This window comes from Fringilla coelebs, assembly GCF_963513975.1.
Source record: "Fringilla coelebs genome assembly, chromosome: 1".
Lineage (NCBI taxonomy): Eukaryota > Metazoa > Chordata > Aves > Passeriformes > Fringillidae > Fringilla > Fringilla coelebs.
In genome coordinates, this window is record NC_140028.1 from 37687844 (window position 1) to 37704259 (window position 16416).

Sequence of the window (16416 nt, forward strand, 5' to 3'; positions counted from 1 at the left end):
GATACATAGGTTGCACAGTCCTAAAATGAGAACAGTAATATTTACCTGTCTCTCAGTGTCAGGTCTTTGGCAGCTTTGTTGCTCTTCTGCAAAGCAGAAAATGGAAATGTTCATTCATTGCTCTTACCAATGCTCTATCCATTATTTTCACTAGGAAGAAAAAATGAGAATGCTTGTAAAAGTGTTCCGAAAACATGCGCTTTATTGGAAAGATTCCCAGAAGCTACTGGCTGCAGAAGAGGGCAGGTACCTGGCAAATTTCTTCATTTCTGCAAGTTCTTAATGCTGGGAGCAAGTGATTTTAAGGAATAGAGGGACATGTATAGAGGAATGCACAATTTTGGTATATTTAATGGCGCCTCAAGCACACGATAAACTTAATAATAAAATATGCCCTATTTTAACTGTCAGCAAATGCCAGGTGAAATATGCTAGCTGAAGTCTTTCTGTGGACTCTTTAGCTGAGCCATTTTACCTTCTGTTTCCTGGGAGCTCATGGTAGGTAAGTAGTTATTTGCCATGGGTCAACCAATAAGTAAAGCATTACTAAACCTCAGCCTGAAGTGACCTGATCTGACTCATAGCCTAACCTCCTTTGAGCAGGAGGTTGGATTAGGTCCTTTCTAACCTAAGCTTTATTTTCTGATCTGAACCTCACTTTACATGACTAATTTAGTGGGCCACATTCTCACTGTGATAAACTTCACCTGTCTCCCCCAGCCTGGCTGCATTAGACAGAGGGAGAATGACATTGTGGAAGCCAAATAGCGCTGCCACATGCTTCTTTCCTGAAGGTGAAGGAAAGAAAATTTACACCCATGACTGTGGGCACCAACAAAATTTGTTTCAAGTGTCTACAATGACTATTCAGCTATCAGTAAACCTCACTTAATCATGCAGTAGACCTGTATAGGTCAATGCACATGCATTGGTTGTGTAGGACATAAGTTTTCATTTTTTTCCACGTTATTATATTTTGTCTACAATGACTACGTGAGAATTTCCTTCACATGGCAAAATTAAGGATGCAAAAATTGAAAAGCACTGTGCTAATGTAGCCCTAATTCAGACCCTTGAGTGTATGTGTTCATCTTTTTGACCAGTCCCTTGCTTTTGATGTGCAGATCTGCACTGGGTGGCTACTGCTGTGGGAATGAACAAAAGCTGTTGTTCCATAGATTGGTTGCAAAGGCAGGTTATAGTGAATATAACTGATTAGAAGTCATCACACTCAATGTGGCTACAAGAGAACTGCCCTCAGTCACATCCAGAGCCAAAGTGGATCCCTCCCTGAGAGCAGATTCTTTTTGAGAGCTACTGTTTTGTTCATAACTTCTTGGTGCCCTACACGTTATCACCATCATATGGTTTGCAGAGATGTTGTATCTTTACAGCTGTAGCTGTAGTCACATATTTTGAACATATAAATGTAAAATAATCTGAAAAGTTGTGCTTTGGAAGTCTAAAGTTTTACATCCACTATTATGAGATGCCTAGGGCAATTTTAGTTTTATCTTAGCCATGACTCAGATGTTACTGCTAAAATAAACCTCCATCAGCTGATCCCTAGTCACATATGGAAGCACCGGTAAGCAATGGGAACAAACACAATCAGGAAATAAAGAATTCTGTGGTGGATAGACTATTTGGATGCTTTGGTAACTTCATGTAGTGACAAAGATAAATGAAATGTAAAATAGTCAACTACCTGCTCAGTGCTGCTGAGACACTGTAGAACAATAAAAAGTGATCAAAATTGTAACATTCTTCTTAAAAATAGCAGTAAACTAAAAGGATCACAGCTAGTTTTAATTCTGGACATTTCTTACATTGTAGCCATAGTACAACTCATTGGTAGTTTAGAACAATTTACCTATAGCACTGAAGCACAGCAGGCAGATATAATTGACAGACATATCCAGACTGATCTGCTTGGACAGATAATGTACATGACAGCAATCAATGTTCAGTGCTGGCATATTAGCATTGCAGAATTGTTTAGCTCAGATATTAGTAAGCATCCTAACATCACCAGTTGTTTGCATCGTGTTAGGGTCTGACACATCACAGTGTAGCAGAGTTGGGTGGGAGGATCTGTGTTCACCGCAGCCACTGGAGCTCATCACTTGCTGTCATAAGACACTGCCAGTAAGCTGAAACCTCAGCTCAGAGGCACAAAAAAACCCTTCAGACAGGAGGCACATGCTGTGTTCTGCCGGTTCTGTTAACAATTGAAGAGCATGCAACACTTTAATCTGTAACATTTACCAAAACTACTCTGTCCCAGCCAAATGTGCAGATTTCTCAGTTGCAAACATGCATTATTCATGCTTCCTGTACCCCGAGTTGCTGTAGAATGAATCCAAAAGGTCAAGGAGAGAAGGGACATGTGAAGATTACCCTTGCTTAAAGTATGATGAATTAGAGCAGGTTGCTGTGTCCAGCCAGGTTTTGAATGCCTCTGAGGTTAGAGATTCTATTGCCTCTCTGGGCAACCTGTTCCTGTGTGCAGTAAAAAAAGTGTTTCCTTATGCTTAAATGGCATTTCCTGTGTTTCAATCTGTGTCCATTGCCTCTTTGCCTTTCCCTGGATGCCATTGAGAAGAGCCTGCCTCTGCCTTCTTCACTCCTCTCATCAGGTATTTAAATGCATTGATAAGATCCTTCCTTGAACCTTATGTTCTCCAGCCTGAACAGCCCCAACTACCTCAGCTTCCCCTTGTATGTTAGATCCTCCCATCCCTTAATCCCCTTTGTACCCCTTCACCTGCTCCAGTGTGTCCATGTCTCTCTCACAGCAGGCAGCACAGAACTGGGTCCAACATTTAAGACATCTCATGAACTCTTAGGGGAAGGATAACCTCCTTCAGTGGGCTAACAGAGCTCTCCATACTGCAGCCCTGGAAGCTGTTGGTGGCTTTGCTGCAATGCTGGTTCCTGTTTAATTTGGGTGCTGTGAGGACCCCACAGTCTCTAGAAAGGTGCTTTCCAGACAGTTGTCCATCAGCCTGTATTGGTGCATGCCTCCCTAGTGCAGAATTTCATGCTGCTTTTTGTCAAATATTTTAAGATTTGTATTTCCTCCTTTCTCCATCCTGCCAAGGTCTTTATGAAAGGCAGGGAAAAAAAAAAAGTAGTGTATTGGCCATTCCTATTCAATTTTCTATCATCTGCAAACTTGCTGAGGGGGATGCACTCTGTCCCATCTTCTGAGTCACTGTGAAGCTCTTAAACAGTGCTGGACCCAGCACTGAGCCCTGGGATGTACCTCTGATGAGTGTCCTTCAGCTGGACTTTGATCATAACTTGTTGAGCCTGGCTTAAATGCCAGGTTTCAATCCTCTTCACTGGGAGCTTATCTAGACTCTATTTCCTCACTTTGTTGATTAGGATGTTCAAAGACTTAACGTTGAGATAAACAATATGCACCAAGCTAGAAGCCTCACCACAGAAAGCTGGTCAAGTACAGAATCCCCTTCATAAACCCTTACTGGCTACACCCAGGTACATTCTTTTCCTTCTTGTGTTTGAAAATTGTTTTCAGGATTTCTTGCTCCATCACCTTTCCAAGGTTTGAGGTGAGGTGAGGCTGACTAGACAGTAGCTCCTCAGACCATCCTACTTGTCCTTCTTGAAGATAGGAACATTTCCTTTCTACCAGGGGACCTCTGCTGGTGGCAGTGACCTTTCAAAGACTGCCTGGATTATGTATGGATTCACATCATCCATTTCCTTCAGGCCTCATGGATGGATCCCATCAGGATCCATGAACCAGGTTGCTGGGTTTGTTTAAATGTTCCCTAACCTGATCCACAGAAGATCACTCATCAGTGCTCCAGTCTGTTTCGCTGGTCTCGGCTGCCTGGCACTCCTGAAAGTCAGTCAGACCAGCAAAGATTGAGGCAAAGAAGACGTGTAGTGCCTCAGCCTTTTCCATGTCCTTTGTCATCAGATATTCTGTCATGTTTAGTAGCTGGGCATGTTCTCCCTAGACTTCCTTTTATTGCTGAGATATTTGTAGGAATCTCTCCTGTTACCCTTCAGTTCTGTCTCCAGATTCAGCAGCAGGAGAGTTTGACTTTCCCAGCCTCATCCCTGCCCTTGCAGAGAGTGTCTCTACAGTCTTCCTGGGTGACCTGACCCTGCTTCCACCTCCTGTATTCTTCCTTTTTGTGTTTCTTTTTTTCTGGGTTGCCTTGCTTCCTGCACATAGGAATTATTGAGTTTGGACAAGGTGCTACTTAAAAATCAACCAGCTGTCCTAGACTCCTCTTCTCTCATGGGATTTTTCCCAGCAGATCCCTGAGTAAGACCAAATATTCTCTCCTGAACAGGTAGTAATTCTGATTTTTTACTTTCTCCATTTTCTCATGATCTTGAGCTCCACTTTCTCAGGGTTGCTGCAGCCAAGGCTGACAGTCACCTCCACAGTCATGTCATCTGAGAGGGGCTGGCCAGTCTGATGAACACAGATTTGTGTCTCCTATTGTCCATCCTTTTAAATCTTTCCATAGGAAAAAAGGTATTTTTTTCTGAGTGTAGACAGAAGATAATTATTTTCAGCCTGAACTGTGAATACTAGTTAATTTAAGTAAAATTAAAATTGTGTACTTTCACATATAAATGCACCCCTGCTTTCACACACACACCACAAGACATATGTTTTATAGTATTAAATGCCTTTAGGATATGAGAGAGAATTGCTGCTGAAACTCAAACAAAAGATGGCATTACACTTTTCACCCATCACCGAGGATGAGACTAAATGAAGTCCTGACTCCCAGCAGCATGGTTGTGAAATGGAATGGGTTAAAAAATGTGCCTTTCTCTTCTTGCAGATCAAATATTCCATCATGCACCCAGGGACTCATGTCTGGCCCCACACAGGGCCCACCAACTGTCGGCTGAGGATGCATTTGGGCTTGGTGATCCCTAAGGAGGGCTGCAGAATACGGTGTGCCCAAGAGAACAGGTATGGTTCCAATGCTGGGGGTTTTTACTGTTTTGGGGGGAAGGGGCTTGCTTGCTTGCTTGTTTTTTTGGTGTTTTTTTTCCCCACCTTCCTCAAGACTGAAGAAGGGATGGGACTGCATATAGTTACAAAAAGATAAAAAAGGGGGTGTTTTGATGACTGGGATGTGTGATAGATATCATTAAATAGGCAGTTTGCACTCTGACTCATGGTACAAACTTATAAATATCAGTGCTGAAACAGTGTTAGGAGGACCTTTTGAGACAAACCTGCTCTTCCCTGCTATGACATATTTTCAGTGGAAATAACAGTGGGTTTGGTCTATGGGGTCTGTGTTTACTTTTACAATGACAGCCTAATATTGCTGCCAACAGAGTTCCTGTATTTATTTTGATTTTGTAGAGATGTAGAATTTGTTGCTCTTTGGCAGAAGCTGATTAAGATATACCTACATTTTCACTGCTCTGAGAGAATGCCATGGTACTTCCAGAAGAAGCCTCCTTTTCAGCCTGTATTATTTGTTATAATTCATTTAAAATATTCCAGTTGAAGCTGATATCAGGATGAAGACATCTATGAGGTTTTAGGCCCAATTACTCAGGTGGCAATTTTATTTTAAAGCGTGCTTTATGGGAAGTTTTTTATCCATGAAGGAAAAACTGTACTGAATTTCAACTTAGTTTTATCTCTGTTTGCTCAGTCCAAAATGAAATTAAATGCAATAGCTTATACATTTACAATCAGGGCATATACTACACTTAGAAAAATGGGAAAATATGCTATGTTTTTTGTATTATATTATTAAACACAGAAAGAAAAATGTAGTGTTAACTTTATTGCTTATTGCTTCCAGGCTGAATTTGCTGGACTTAAGAGAAGCTCTCATGATGCTTAATATTTGTACATATATTTTGAAAGATTTTGCGGCTTCTGAGGGCACCAAGTGCTAACTTTGAATTATTTTCAATGTAATAATGTAATTAATGGTAGAAATAGAATTAATTTGATATTGAGAAATGAAATGCTACTCCTGTCTGCATGACTGCAATACATAGCAAAGGAGGTTTTTTTTTTTTTAATAACACTTTAAAACAACCACAACTGGAAATTTTTGGAATTTTTGAGGATGGAAGTATCCAGCTGTTAAGAACAAAAAGTGTTGTACTATACTCTCCTGCCAACATATAGCTTATAGTTGGTATTACAACCTACACTACCTACATATAGAAAGTGACAGACATTTTTTTCCAGCATTCCAATCCAATGTCCAAATCAAGTTGGGTGGAGGGAGAGGTAGCTAATTGCCCAAGAGGACTGATATAGAGGCATGGAGTCTTTTCACTTTAGGACATTAATGTGAGTTCACATTGGTGGTGACTGCATGGCATTACCATTAGGTGGCTGTTTAGTAGCTGGTGTGAACAAAATTGTGGTTTTGCTCTGCTGCCAAGAGAGCAGGTATCCACAGCTCACCACCTGTTATAAGGCTGGCTCCCTTCTTAACCTGGACAGAAGGGATAATCCTGTGGAGAATGAACTTAACTACCTCCTTGGTAGCAGCACTCCCTCAAAGTCAAGAGCAGAAAAATGCCTGTTGCTGCAGACAGACCATAGAGCATGTCATCGTCCAGATTCCAGAACCTGTGTCAGTCCCATGCATCAGACATTCATTTCACATATAAAGCACTCAAGAGCTGACTACAACTTCTGCTGAAAGTGTTAAGATCAGTTGCTTACAGCAAGAGCTGTACACTCAGATACAAGGGCGAAATTTTCCCTGGAAGCACTAAAAGTGTGTCTGCTGCTGGCAGTGAAAGGGCTTTTATGTATCCTTGTCCTGTGGCAAGGGGGTGTGTAAACTCCTGGCAGAGGGAATGGTGCCAGGAGGAAGACTTAGCCTGAGTAATTTCCATTCCTTTCCTCGTGGTGCTTCAGAGCAGTGGTAAACTGGTGGTTTCCAATAGGAGAGCTGGCTGGAAGAGGAAGGTTAGCATCATGGCTTTTCTGGCCTCCTGTGCTGCTGCTGTGTGCGTGAGAGAACAGAAACAGTGAGAATTTCATGCTCGGTTACCTCTGTGCCACCCTCTCGGGGTCTCTGTGGTCATGATGACCCCAAGATGTGTTGGAGTCTCTTTTCCCAGCCTGGCAGCCGAAGAAGGGGTCAAGATTCTTCTGTTCTCGTTCTCAAGGTTGTTTATTTTTTGTTATCTATAACGTTCTTTCTCCAACCCGCCGAGGTCTGTCTGGCAGCTCGGGTTGAGGCACACTGACTGCCTTCAGAGGCAGTGTTATCTTTTTATACTAAAAACTATGTGTACATTATTTACAATAATTTTCCAATACCTATCACCAATGTTAGACAGTTTGTCTCTACCTTAAACCAATCCAAAAGTGCCACCATCACAGCAGAAGATGTAGGCCAAGAAGAAGAAGAAGGCGAAAGACTGAACACACCCAGATTCCTCCATCTTGCCCCCTGAACCCCCATTCTAAAACCCCCAAAATTCTACATTTCACCCTGTGATAAACTCACTAACATTCTATTCAAACTCTTGTGGCTTGTGCATCTTCATACAAAGTTGGTAATTGTTTTTTCCAAGGGCTAAAATCAAAGGCACAGGTGTTTTTGACTCTGTGCCAAGGTCTCCGAGCCCCCTATCAGGGTCTCGAGTCCTCCAGGGCAGCCAGAGGAATATCCTGGGTTCTGACACCACCCAGCATGGTTGTTTAGAGGGTTTCAATGGAACTCGTCCTTTGATGGACAGGCAAATCAGCACTGTCTAGTGCTGTGTTTTACTCCTTCATTTGCAGAAGAGCTTTTTGCAGCTGTTTCGAGTTGGTGTACCTCGCAGTTGAGGGCCACAAAGATGATCAGAGGGCTGAAACACCTCTGCTATGAGGAAAGGCTGAGAGAGCTGGGGTTGTTTGGCTTTGAGAAGAAAAGGGTCCAGAGAGACCTCATGATAGCCTTTAAGTGCTTGAAGGGAGCTTTTAGGAAAGATTGGGACAGTTTGCATCAGATAGGTTGCAACAGGACAAGGAGTAATACTTTTAAACTAAAAGAGGGTCAGTTTATATGTAAGGTAGAAATGTTTTATAGAGATGGTGGTCAGACACTGGAACAGGTCACCCACAGGAATTATAGATGTTCCATCCCTGGAAACATTCAGGACTGGGCTGGATAGGGCTTTGAGCAGTCTGATTGAGTTGAAGATGCTGCTCATCGCAGGTTTTGCCTTTAAAGTTTCTTTCAATCCAAACTATTATGATTCTATGTTTCTTGTTCTGAATAGCATTGATAATTTTAGGTCACTTGGCCATTTTGAAGTCCCAGCTCTGTAAAGTGCAGGGTATAATGCACAAAAGTTGTAGGTAAATAATATCTAGTTATCATAATCCAGCATTGCTATCAAGGAAGGTAACTTTATGTTGAAATTCAGGTGAAGGTACAGCCATTGTGCAGAAGCCAGTCTGAGATCTGGCCTTTAACAGGTGACACTAGAGCTGATATGGAGAATTATCTGGAAACTACCCCAAAGTGGCTCAGCACCAGACCTGAACAATATGGTCCCTGTGTTACCACTGAGAAGTGTTTCTCACACCATCAGGCTTCTAGAAAATATTTATTTGCATGCTAATAGTGGGGTTTGTAGCCTTTTCAAAAGGGGCTAATAGTCCCGTCAGCTTTATGACTTTTTCTTTGTTGTGCAAAACAGCCGATGCCATTATGATGCAAATTATAGATCCTGGGTTTTAACCTCTGAAGCTACTTCATCTGGGTGCCTGGGTTTTTATTGTCCTTAACTGAGTTGCACTTTCAGGCTATTTAGAGCAGTTCTTTTCAGGCTTGATTTAATTAAAAAAAAAAAAAAGAAAAGAAAAGAAAAAAAAAAAAAGAAACAAAAAAACCTCAAAAAACCCCTAAACCAATGGAAAACCCAGCTACTCCCCCAACAAGAAAAACAACACTAGATCTCAATTGCTCCAGACAAAGCAAAGCCAATCCCCCAGCCCTCCCCACCAAACACCCCTGGTGCCACCTCCCAAAAAAACCCTACTCAAACCCACCCAAAATCAACCCCCCCAAAAAAACTCCAAAAAAGAAAAAAACCCAAAAATAAACAACCCCAAAAAACCAAACCAAACTAATTATACAACCCAAAGTCTGCTTGAATTTTTTTATCCCATTACAGCATTGCAAGTGGTTTACTCCCATGGACTTTAATAAAACCAGTGTAACTTTAGTGTACCAGTACCAGTAACTCAGGGTCTCTGTGACATACAGCATTTTCATTACCAGATAACTGATGTGCTATCAAATGACCCCATATGATCATATCTGAAACCTGCAAAAGGCTGTTAATCTCGGCCTTTAAGGCATGTGCAAGTCAGTGTGATTTTTTTTTATTATGTTATGCTCTCTGGTTTCTCTACTCTTGTTTAAATTATGTTTAGCTGATTATTTCAATTGATCCTATTTCAATTTCTTTTCAGAACATTACAGCACAACCCCTTACATTTTGATGGTTACTTTTTCCTTTTGCTGAATTAAAAATATGGAGACGAATTGGAAGTATGAACCTTGTTTTCACCCTGCTTTTGCAAAAGGAAATTGTTTTCTCTGTAAATGAATACAGCTGAATGAGCTTAAGCAATGCATTTCCATCTTGGATTGCAAGGCCTTTGTTTCTTTACCATAATTTTTACTGTTACCATTATTTTTACTTTTTTTCTTTACCATTATTTTTGCTGTTCATAATGCTTACTTCCCTCTGGGGCCATCCATCCTCTTGGGTTGCTTCAGCTCCTGAGGGATGCTGTTAAAAAAATTGAGTGTGTGTTCATGGTAGAGTGGCTTTAGGAAAGAATGCTCTTATGACCATTGTTACCTTGACTGGTATTCATCCCATCTCACCTGGAGGTGTATAATCAGGTGTTAAACTTCTCTTCAAAATTATGAATCCAGGTCTCAGCAGGCTGGAGAAGCTGCCAGCTGAAACGTGATGAAGTTCAACAAATGCAAAAGCAAAGCTGAGAACAGATAAACACCTTGCAGCTGTAGTGGCTGGGTGATGACTGCCTAGAAAACAGCTTTGCAGAATAGGGCTTAAGGACCCTAGGGGCCAAGTTGAACATGACTTATAATCTCCTTTTGTATTGATGAAGTCTACCTGTGTACTGGACTGTGTTAGTAAATTTCTAAGAAAAAGTTGAAGCAGTACAAATTTTTCCTCTCTCTTCTGCATTCAAGACACTGCCTCTGGAGTACAGTGTCCTGTTTGTGATATTTTAGTACAAAAAAAGTGTTTCATAAACTAGAGGGACTCCAGTGGAGGATGGATAAGATGATTAGGAGGAGAAGCTCAACAAACTGGTTTGGAGTCTGGAAACCAGAAGGCTAGAGAGTAGCCTAGTTACTCTCTTAACTACTAAGGGGTGACTGTGAGGAAGACAGAGCCAGACTCTTTTCAGAGAGGTGCAGTTGTAGAATGACAGGCAATAAACACAAGTGACAGTGAAGGAACTTTCATCTAGGTAAAAGGGAGTCTTGACAATAAGATGGTAGAGTGCCCATGGCTGCAGGTATCTCAGGGTCTTCACTAGTGGATTTTTTAATATTTCACCTAACCTCAAAGTTGGATCTAACTTTGCAGTGAGTCCTCCTATGAGCAGAGGCTTGGACCACATGACCTTCCAAAAGCATTGTTCTGATTTTTAGAAAAAGCAAATTGATTTGAAGTCATTTCTTTTTGAACTGTATGACCATGTTATAGTCATTGCCTCAGTTTGCATCACTTATGTACATCACTGATGTGATGGAAATGAAGAAAAGTGGATTATCACACCAGTGCTATACTCAAGTAATTAAAAGTATAATAAATAACATACACCATAAATGGCTGTGTTTGTGAGCATAACTGTGCAGAATGAGGGGTAAAGATCCCTTAATAATATAAAGGTCCATTAGACCAATCTTTCTGTAGTTTCTTTAAAGCTCCCCTACTCCAGTCTCTCTGGATTAGGCAGTGAAATCTTGACTATGTGATCTGTACTGTTTAAATCTTTCTCATAAGTCAAAGAGCATCTTCAGAGCCGACCTATAGCTTACCTGCTCCATGGCCTTCAAGTGCTACACTAAAGAATGTTCTTTTTTGTTTTACAGAGAGTGGGAAGAAGGGAAAGTTCTTATTTTTGATGACTCCTTCGAACACGAAGTATGGCAGGATGCTGAAAGTTATCGCCTGATCTTCATTGTGGATGTGTGGCACCCTGAATTAACAGCTCAACAGAGGCGTACCCTTCCTGCTATTTAGGGGGTTTCTTCTGATGTGTGGAGCAGAGGAGTATTAACTCCTTTGGAGTATGAAAATAGGATTAATTTATCCAGCATACAAAGTACACAAGCATTTTAAGGGTAAGAAAAGATAAGGATGACATTCTACAATCAGAGTGGATTTGGTTTAAAAGCAGGAAGAAGCCATGATTTGTTTCATACTGATACAGCACTGATGTGTATTGTTTTTCTGGCTGCAAGTCTGAAAACACAAGTCTTGTCAGCCAAAAAGCAATAGACCTGGATTTTAAAGCTGAGGAATGTGCAGATGTTTTTGCCATACCTGTATTTCTCTACAAAACCAGTCAGTCACCTGCTTGACTATGTTCAGGCGCATGATTTATAATTTTACATCTAGGGAATACTTCCTGGCCTTCTGGGAAGCAACATGTAAGATATTTGCAAATGTATGCACACAACTGACTTTGAAAATCAGTATGCAGGTGTAATGTTAGCTGCTTTAGGCATAGAACATGTCCCTATGTTATCACTGTAGATAATGTGAATGGATTATGTGTGTTTTGTACTTTTTCTACCCGAGTAACTGTATTTTTCTAGCTTAATTATGAACAAATCTTCTTTAATTAACCACTATTTTTTAAAAAGGTGATATATATACAAATGTGTCTCTAGCTATCAGCAGAAGGAAAACACTATCTATGAACAAATTTCATTTTTGCCAAGTGTGGCCTTCTTTAGCCTTCCTGGGAATGTAAACAGAAACTTGCATAATAGCTGCCTAATGAAGCTTTGTTCTTCTAAAACAGAATAGTTCTCTTAGTTAGCAGGTGACCTTCAGTTTGATAATGTGATTTTGGAAAATGCTGAGCAAATCTGACATTTTTAGGCTCCGATCTTGAAGTACTTGACCATTCTTAGGATTATATGGTAAGCTGCTGTTTCTTCTATCATTACAAAAACTTCTGGTGTAATATCCTTTCTCTACCCACTGAGGGTCTGGGGCCCTTCCTTCCTGGGGCTCCTCTTTGGTTGTCCTTTGGTGATCATTCAGAAAAAAAAAAAGAAAAAAAGAAAAAAAGAAGATTTTCTTGTGCTTTGGGCAGAAGGACAAGGTCCAACTTGGCTTCCTGGCAGAATGCAGAGCAGATGAAGACCTTCAGGTTACTATCTTGTATTAACTTCCTCTGCCAGCATCCTCCAGAGGGCTAGAATGATCCTCTCATTGACCTAATGGTGTTTACCTTGTCTTGAAATGAATGACATAATGCTGAAGTAGTCTGATCCCAGTACTGTTTGCAGTGTACTCTGTATTTGCAGAGCATACTGCAAAAGCAGAATACAGAATTTGCTATATGATAAAAAGGCCTGTTTTCATGAAAGAAAACTGGTGAGATGTTTAAGCAGATGGCAGATCTTTTAGGTCTGTACTGTTTAATGGGAGCTGGAGTGTGCAGGACCCTCCACTTTTAACTTCTAAGAACACTAACAGGAGAGAGAGCAGAGATTGCACTGCTGATGTTTTTGGCTGGCTGTTATCTCCTCAGCCACAGCACCAGCTGGGTGGGGACAGGGGTGCTAGGATGCTCTGGGCATCATTCCTGAGGGTTGTGAGTGACAAACACTAAGCAAGGAGGCACTGAGATTAGTCTCTGCAGCTTTGGCTTTCTTGTCCAAAAGACACAGAACAGTTTTTATTCGTGCAGCACTCAGTGGTTTATTGCTGCAGAGTCTACATCATGGCACTGGAGTATCGTGACCTGAATGTCCCATTTGCTGGAGCAAACTGCAGATAAGAGCTTTGCATTCCCATAAACTGAATGCTTTTCAGATTCTTGTATTTTACGAGGTCATTAAATCTTCTAATGCCATATAACACATGGTGACTGCACCATAAATTAGTGTGAACAGTTTCTGGAAGTGTGCACTTTAATTTCCTTTTTTGAATATTAAACTGATAAACCCTGTCTTATCAAGAGTCACTTTTAGACAGCTAAGATAATTAGGTTTTAACGTGTTGTCCATATCAAAAATGATAATGAAACTATACACAATGTACCAGAAAGTAACAGTTCTCAGTTAATAATAATGAAAAGCTGTAAAGATTTATAAGTTTCACATAATATAAAAATGCTTTTGGAGATCATTTGGAGAATCATGCAAAGCTGGAAATAAGGTACTTTTTGGGGGGGGTAAAAGAGTAAAAATATTTTTTAAATATCCCGTTAGCTGTCAAGTCAGAGCCTATATTTTATATCTTTTTCAAGTGATCAAGCAGTACAAATTATAAGGTAATTCTCTAAAATAAAGACTGTGTGTGTAAAGAAAAAAATCAAGAACTTCTTTAACAAAAATTGATGATTTAGAAATATTTTTATTAATGTTGCATTTTAGTTTCTATAGCTCAGAGTAAATGCTAAAGGAGTGGTAAAAACTTTGGAGCTTTATTTATGAAGATCCATGCTGTCCTTCAGATTATTTCATTGATCCTTTTTTAGGCTCACACTTTATCTTGTCCAATTGCAATTGGCAAATAGATAAAATTGGCAAATAGATAAAAGTAATCTCCCCAAGATGTGTGTGTGCCAGAGCAACACTGTTTATTAGATTGTATACTGATACATTAGCCATATAAAAATCTTAAGTGCCTCAAATAAGACAAGGTGTTCCTGCAACACTGAAGGGAATCTATTGTATGCCCACCTGTCAGGGAGCAAAGAGTGGATAATTTTTTAGGTACAGTTACTGGATTAGCTCTGTATGTGGGGAGGATATATAGAGCAGAAATTCTGCAGTGAATTACTGGCATATTGTTTTAGGTGTTCCTGTTTGCCAAGTGATATTCTGTCTTGGAAAAGCTTTTCAACATTGGAAATGCCAAGGGAGGAAGTGAACTGGTTTTTCAATGGAAATCCATTGCAATTTGCATTTTTTTTTTGTTAGATTTATTTACAGAAGGAAATGGCAGACAAGGGCAATATAGTTTGTAGCACAGTGTGTACTTCTCATCATGTTCCTCCCTGCCTGTTGTTACCTTGCTTGCGCAGAATCTGTGTAAGAGCCTACAGTCAAATGCAGGCTTCATACAGTTATATACAAGGCATCATATGTATTTATTCATATTACAGTTAAAGAAAGTAAATCATTTATCCTTTGTGAGGTTTGATCCTCAAGGACTAGATTTCAGTGGTATTTGCACTTCTTGGGCAGCACAAGACCCACTTTAATGAACAGTGATTGTAACAGATCATCACAAAGATTCAATGCAGTGGGGGTAAGTGTATTAACAGAGAAAAACCACAAACCAAAGTAATTCTTCCTCAATGCTGCAGTATGATAGCAAATGTCTGTCTTTTTTTGTCTCTTTTGGTTTTTGCTTTCTGCTTTAAGCACATTCTCTTTGACAAATCCAAATGCCTTCTAGTCTCTGTGAGCCCAGGAAAGAGAAAGGAGCTGCTACCAGGCCTTGACATCCTTGTTTCCTGTAATAGGTGGTGATGGTGTTGGGTGGGGGGGGGGAATGGAAGAAACCCCAAAGATTAATGGGCTCAGTCATCTTATTTTTTTAATGTTCCTGCAAGCTTCTGCTTCTTTTTCTGACTCCTATGTTGCCTTGCTGGGACCATCCACAGCCTTAAAAGCTGGCTCTCTGTCCTGGAGGCCTGGCTTTGTATCAATGACATGTTGCTGCAGTAAGAGCAGAGGGAATGAGGTTATTCTGCACAAATACTAGTGGGTAAATCCCAGGTGTGTTGATAGGATCTGGCAGGATGTCCTTTCTGTCCTGTGCAGCCATAAAGTGTTGCTGTAGATAAAAGCAGTATTTTGTTAGTCCATCTGTTAGGGCTGGCCATGTCCACTGGAACTGTATCATCACTTCAGCCTAACACTTGAGAATTCAGTGGGTGTTCCTGCACATTAAAAACCCTTGTGCCATTATCATCTCATTTTGTATGTATGGTTTACACTGCTACCTTTGATATATTGTTGCCAACTGCTTGTTCTAGTGAATTGTCAATGTATGGCAATTTAATTGAAGATTTAAAGTGTGTACAGTGATTGCAACTGTTTTAAGAAATAAAGTCACTGCACATGCAATTTTATAATGATTGTTCTTTTATTTCTTTGATCTGGTTTCCATTTCAATGAAGGGATGGTACTCTGCAGCTAGAGCAAACAGAGATAAAACAAACTGATCTTTGGCATTTCAGTAGTTCTATTCTTCAACATTTCCTTCTAGCAGAAACTTGTACTGGACAATTAATTCTAAGTTTTCCTTTTTCATTTTAACCATGGCCCACATCTGCGATCAGCATACCTTTCTGGCTACACTTTTCCCTGACTGAAGGAGGGAAGGGGGTAAATGGTTCTGCAGAGCTTTCATTTGCTGTTGTGACCTAAAGGAAACAATCTGGATTGAACCATTATTCACTGCTGAATTTGTCCAGTGTGCCTCCCTGGAACCACCCCCTTCACACGTGCACACACATGCACACGCACGTCTTATAGGCTCCTAAGTTGCCTGTGGAAATTTTAATCATTATTAAAATCAAGTAATTGCATTTCAAATTGTGTGTGTCTGCTGCTCACCCAGCTCATTCCACTTAGCTGGCAGTTTTAGAAGGGCTTCAAAAGTTGAGAACAATTTTTGCTAGATACTGAAATGTGACCCCCATATAAGCTGCATGGATGAGGCAGTCACAACATGTCATGTTGAATGGCATTATGCTGGCACTGGGGTTCTTTTTAAAATGCAAAATCCTTCTGTAAAACTCAAGTACTCAATTGATGCTGATGATTCTGCCCTGTCACCCAGATTACACTTGCTGATTACTGTGTGAAGTTTAAATCTGAGATGCTTTTCTTTACAACTCTTACAATCTTCACTTCTATAAAATGAGCATCCCTGATGGAGTCTTCAGAAACACTATGAACACGCCCTGGTTTCTTTAAACAGAGAATGCAGTCCCACCATTTCCAATATTTTAATGTCACGAGACAAAGAGGAAAAAAAACAGAAATCCAATTCTTTGTATATGGACAGACTGCTGTGTCAGTAGAAGTTTCTCAGGTCTGGTTCAGCCCTGGGGACAGATGGCTGGTGACAGCTGTTACTGGTCAGGAAACACGAAGGACTTGGTGTCAAGCGAAA

The 16416-nt window shown here is 40.5% G+C and overlaps 1 protein-coding gene across 7 annotated transcripts in view; it reads left to right on the forward strand.

Moving 5' to 3' along the window:
- The window catches only part of ASPH (aspartate beta-hydroxylase), a 114468-nt gene extending 99168 nt beyond the window's left edge, over positions 1–15300 (forward strand). For all 7 annotated transcript variants that reach the window (XM_084215587.1, XM_084215591.1, XM_084215594.1 and 4 more), the window contains 3 exons: positions 155–246; positions 4839–4972; positions 11136–15300. In XM_084215587.1, coding sequence (XP_084071713.1) covers positions 155–246; positions 4839–4972; positions 11136–11286 — 377 coding nt within the window. In that variant the 3' untranslated portion in view covers positions 11287–15300. The remainder of the gene's footprint in view (positions 1–154; positions 247–4838; positions 4973–11135) is intronic.
- Positions 15301–16416: the final 1116 nt, after the last annotated feature.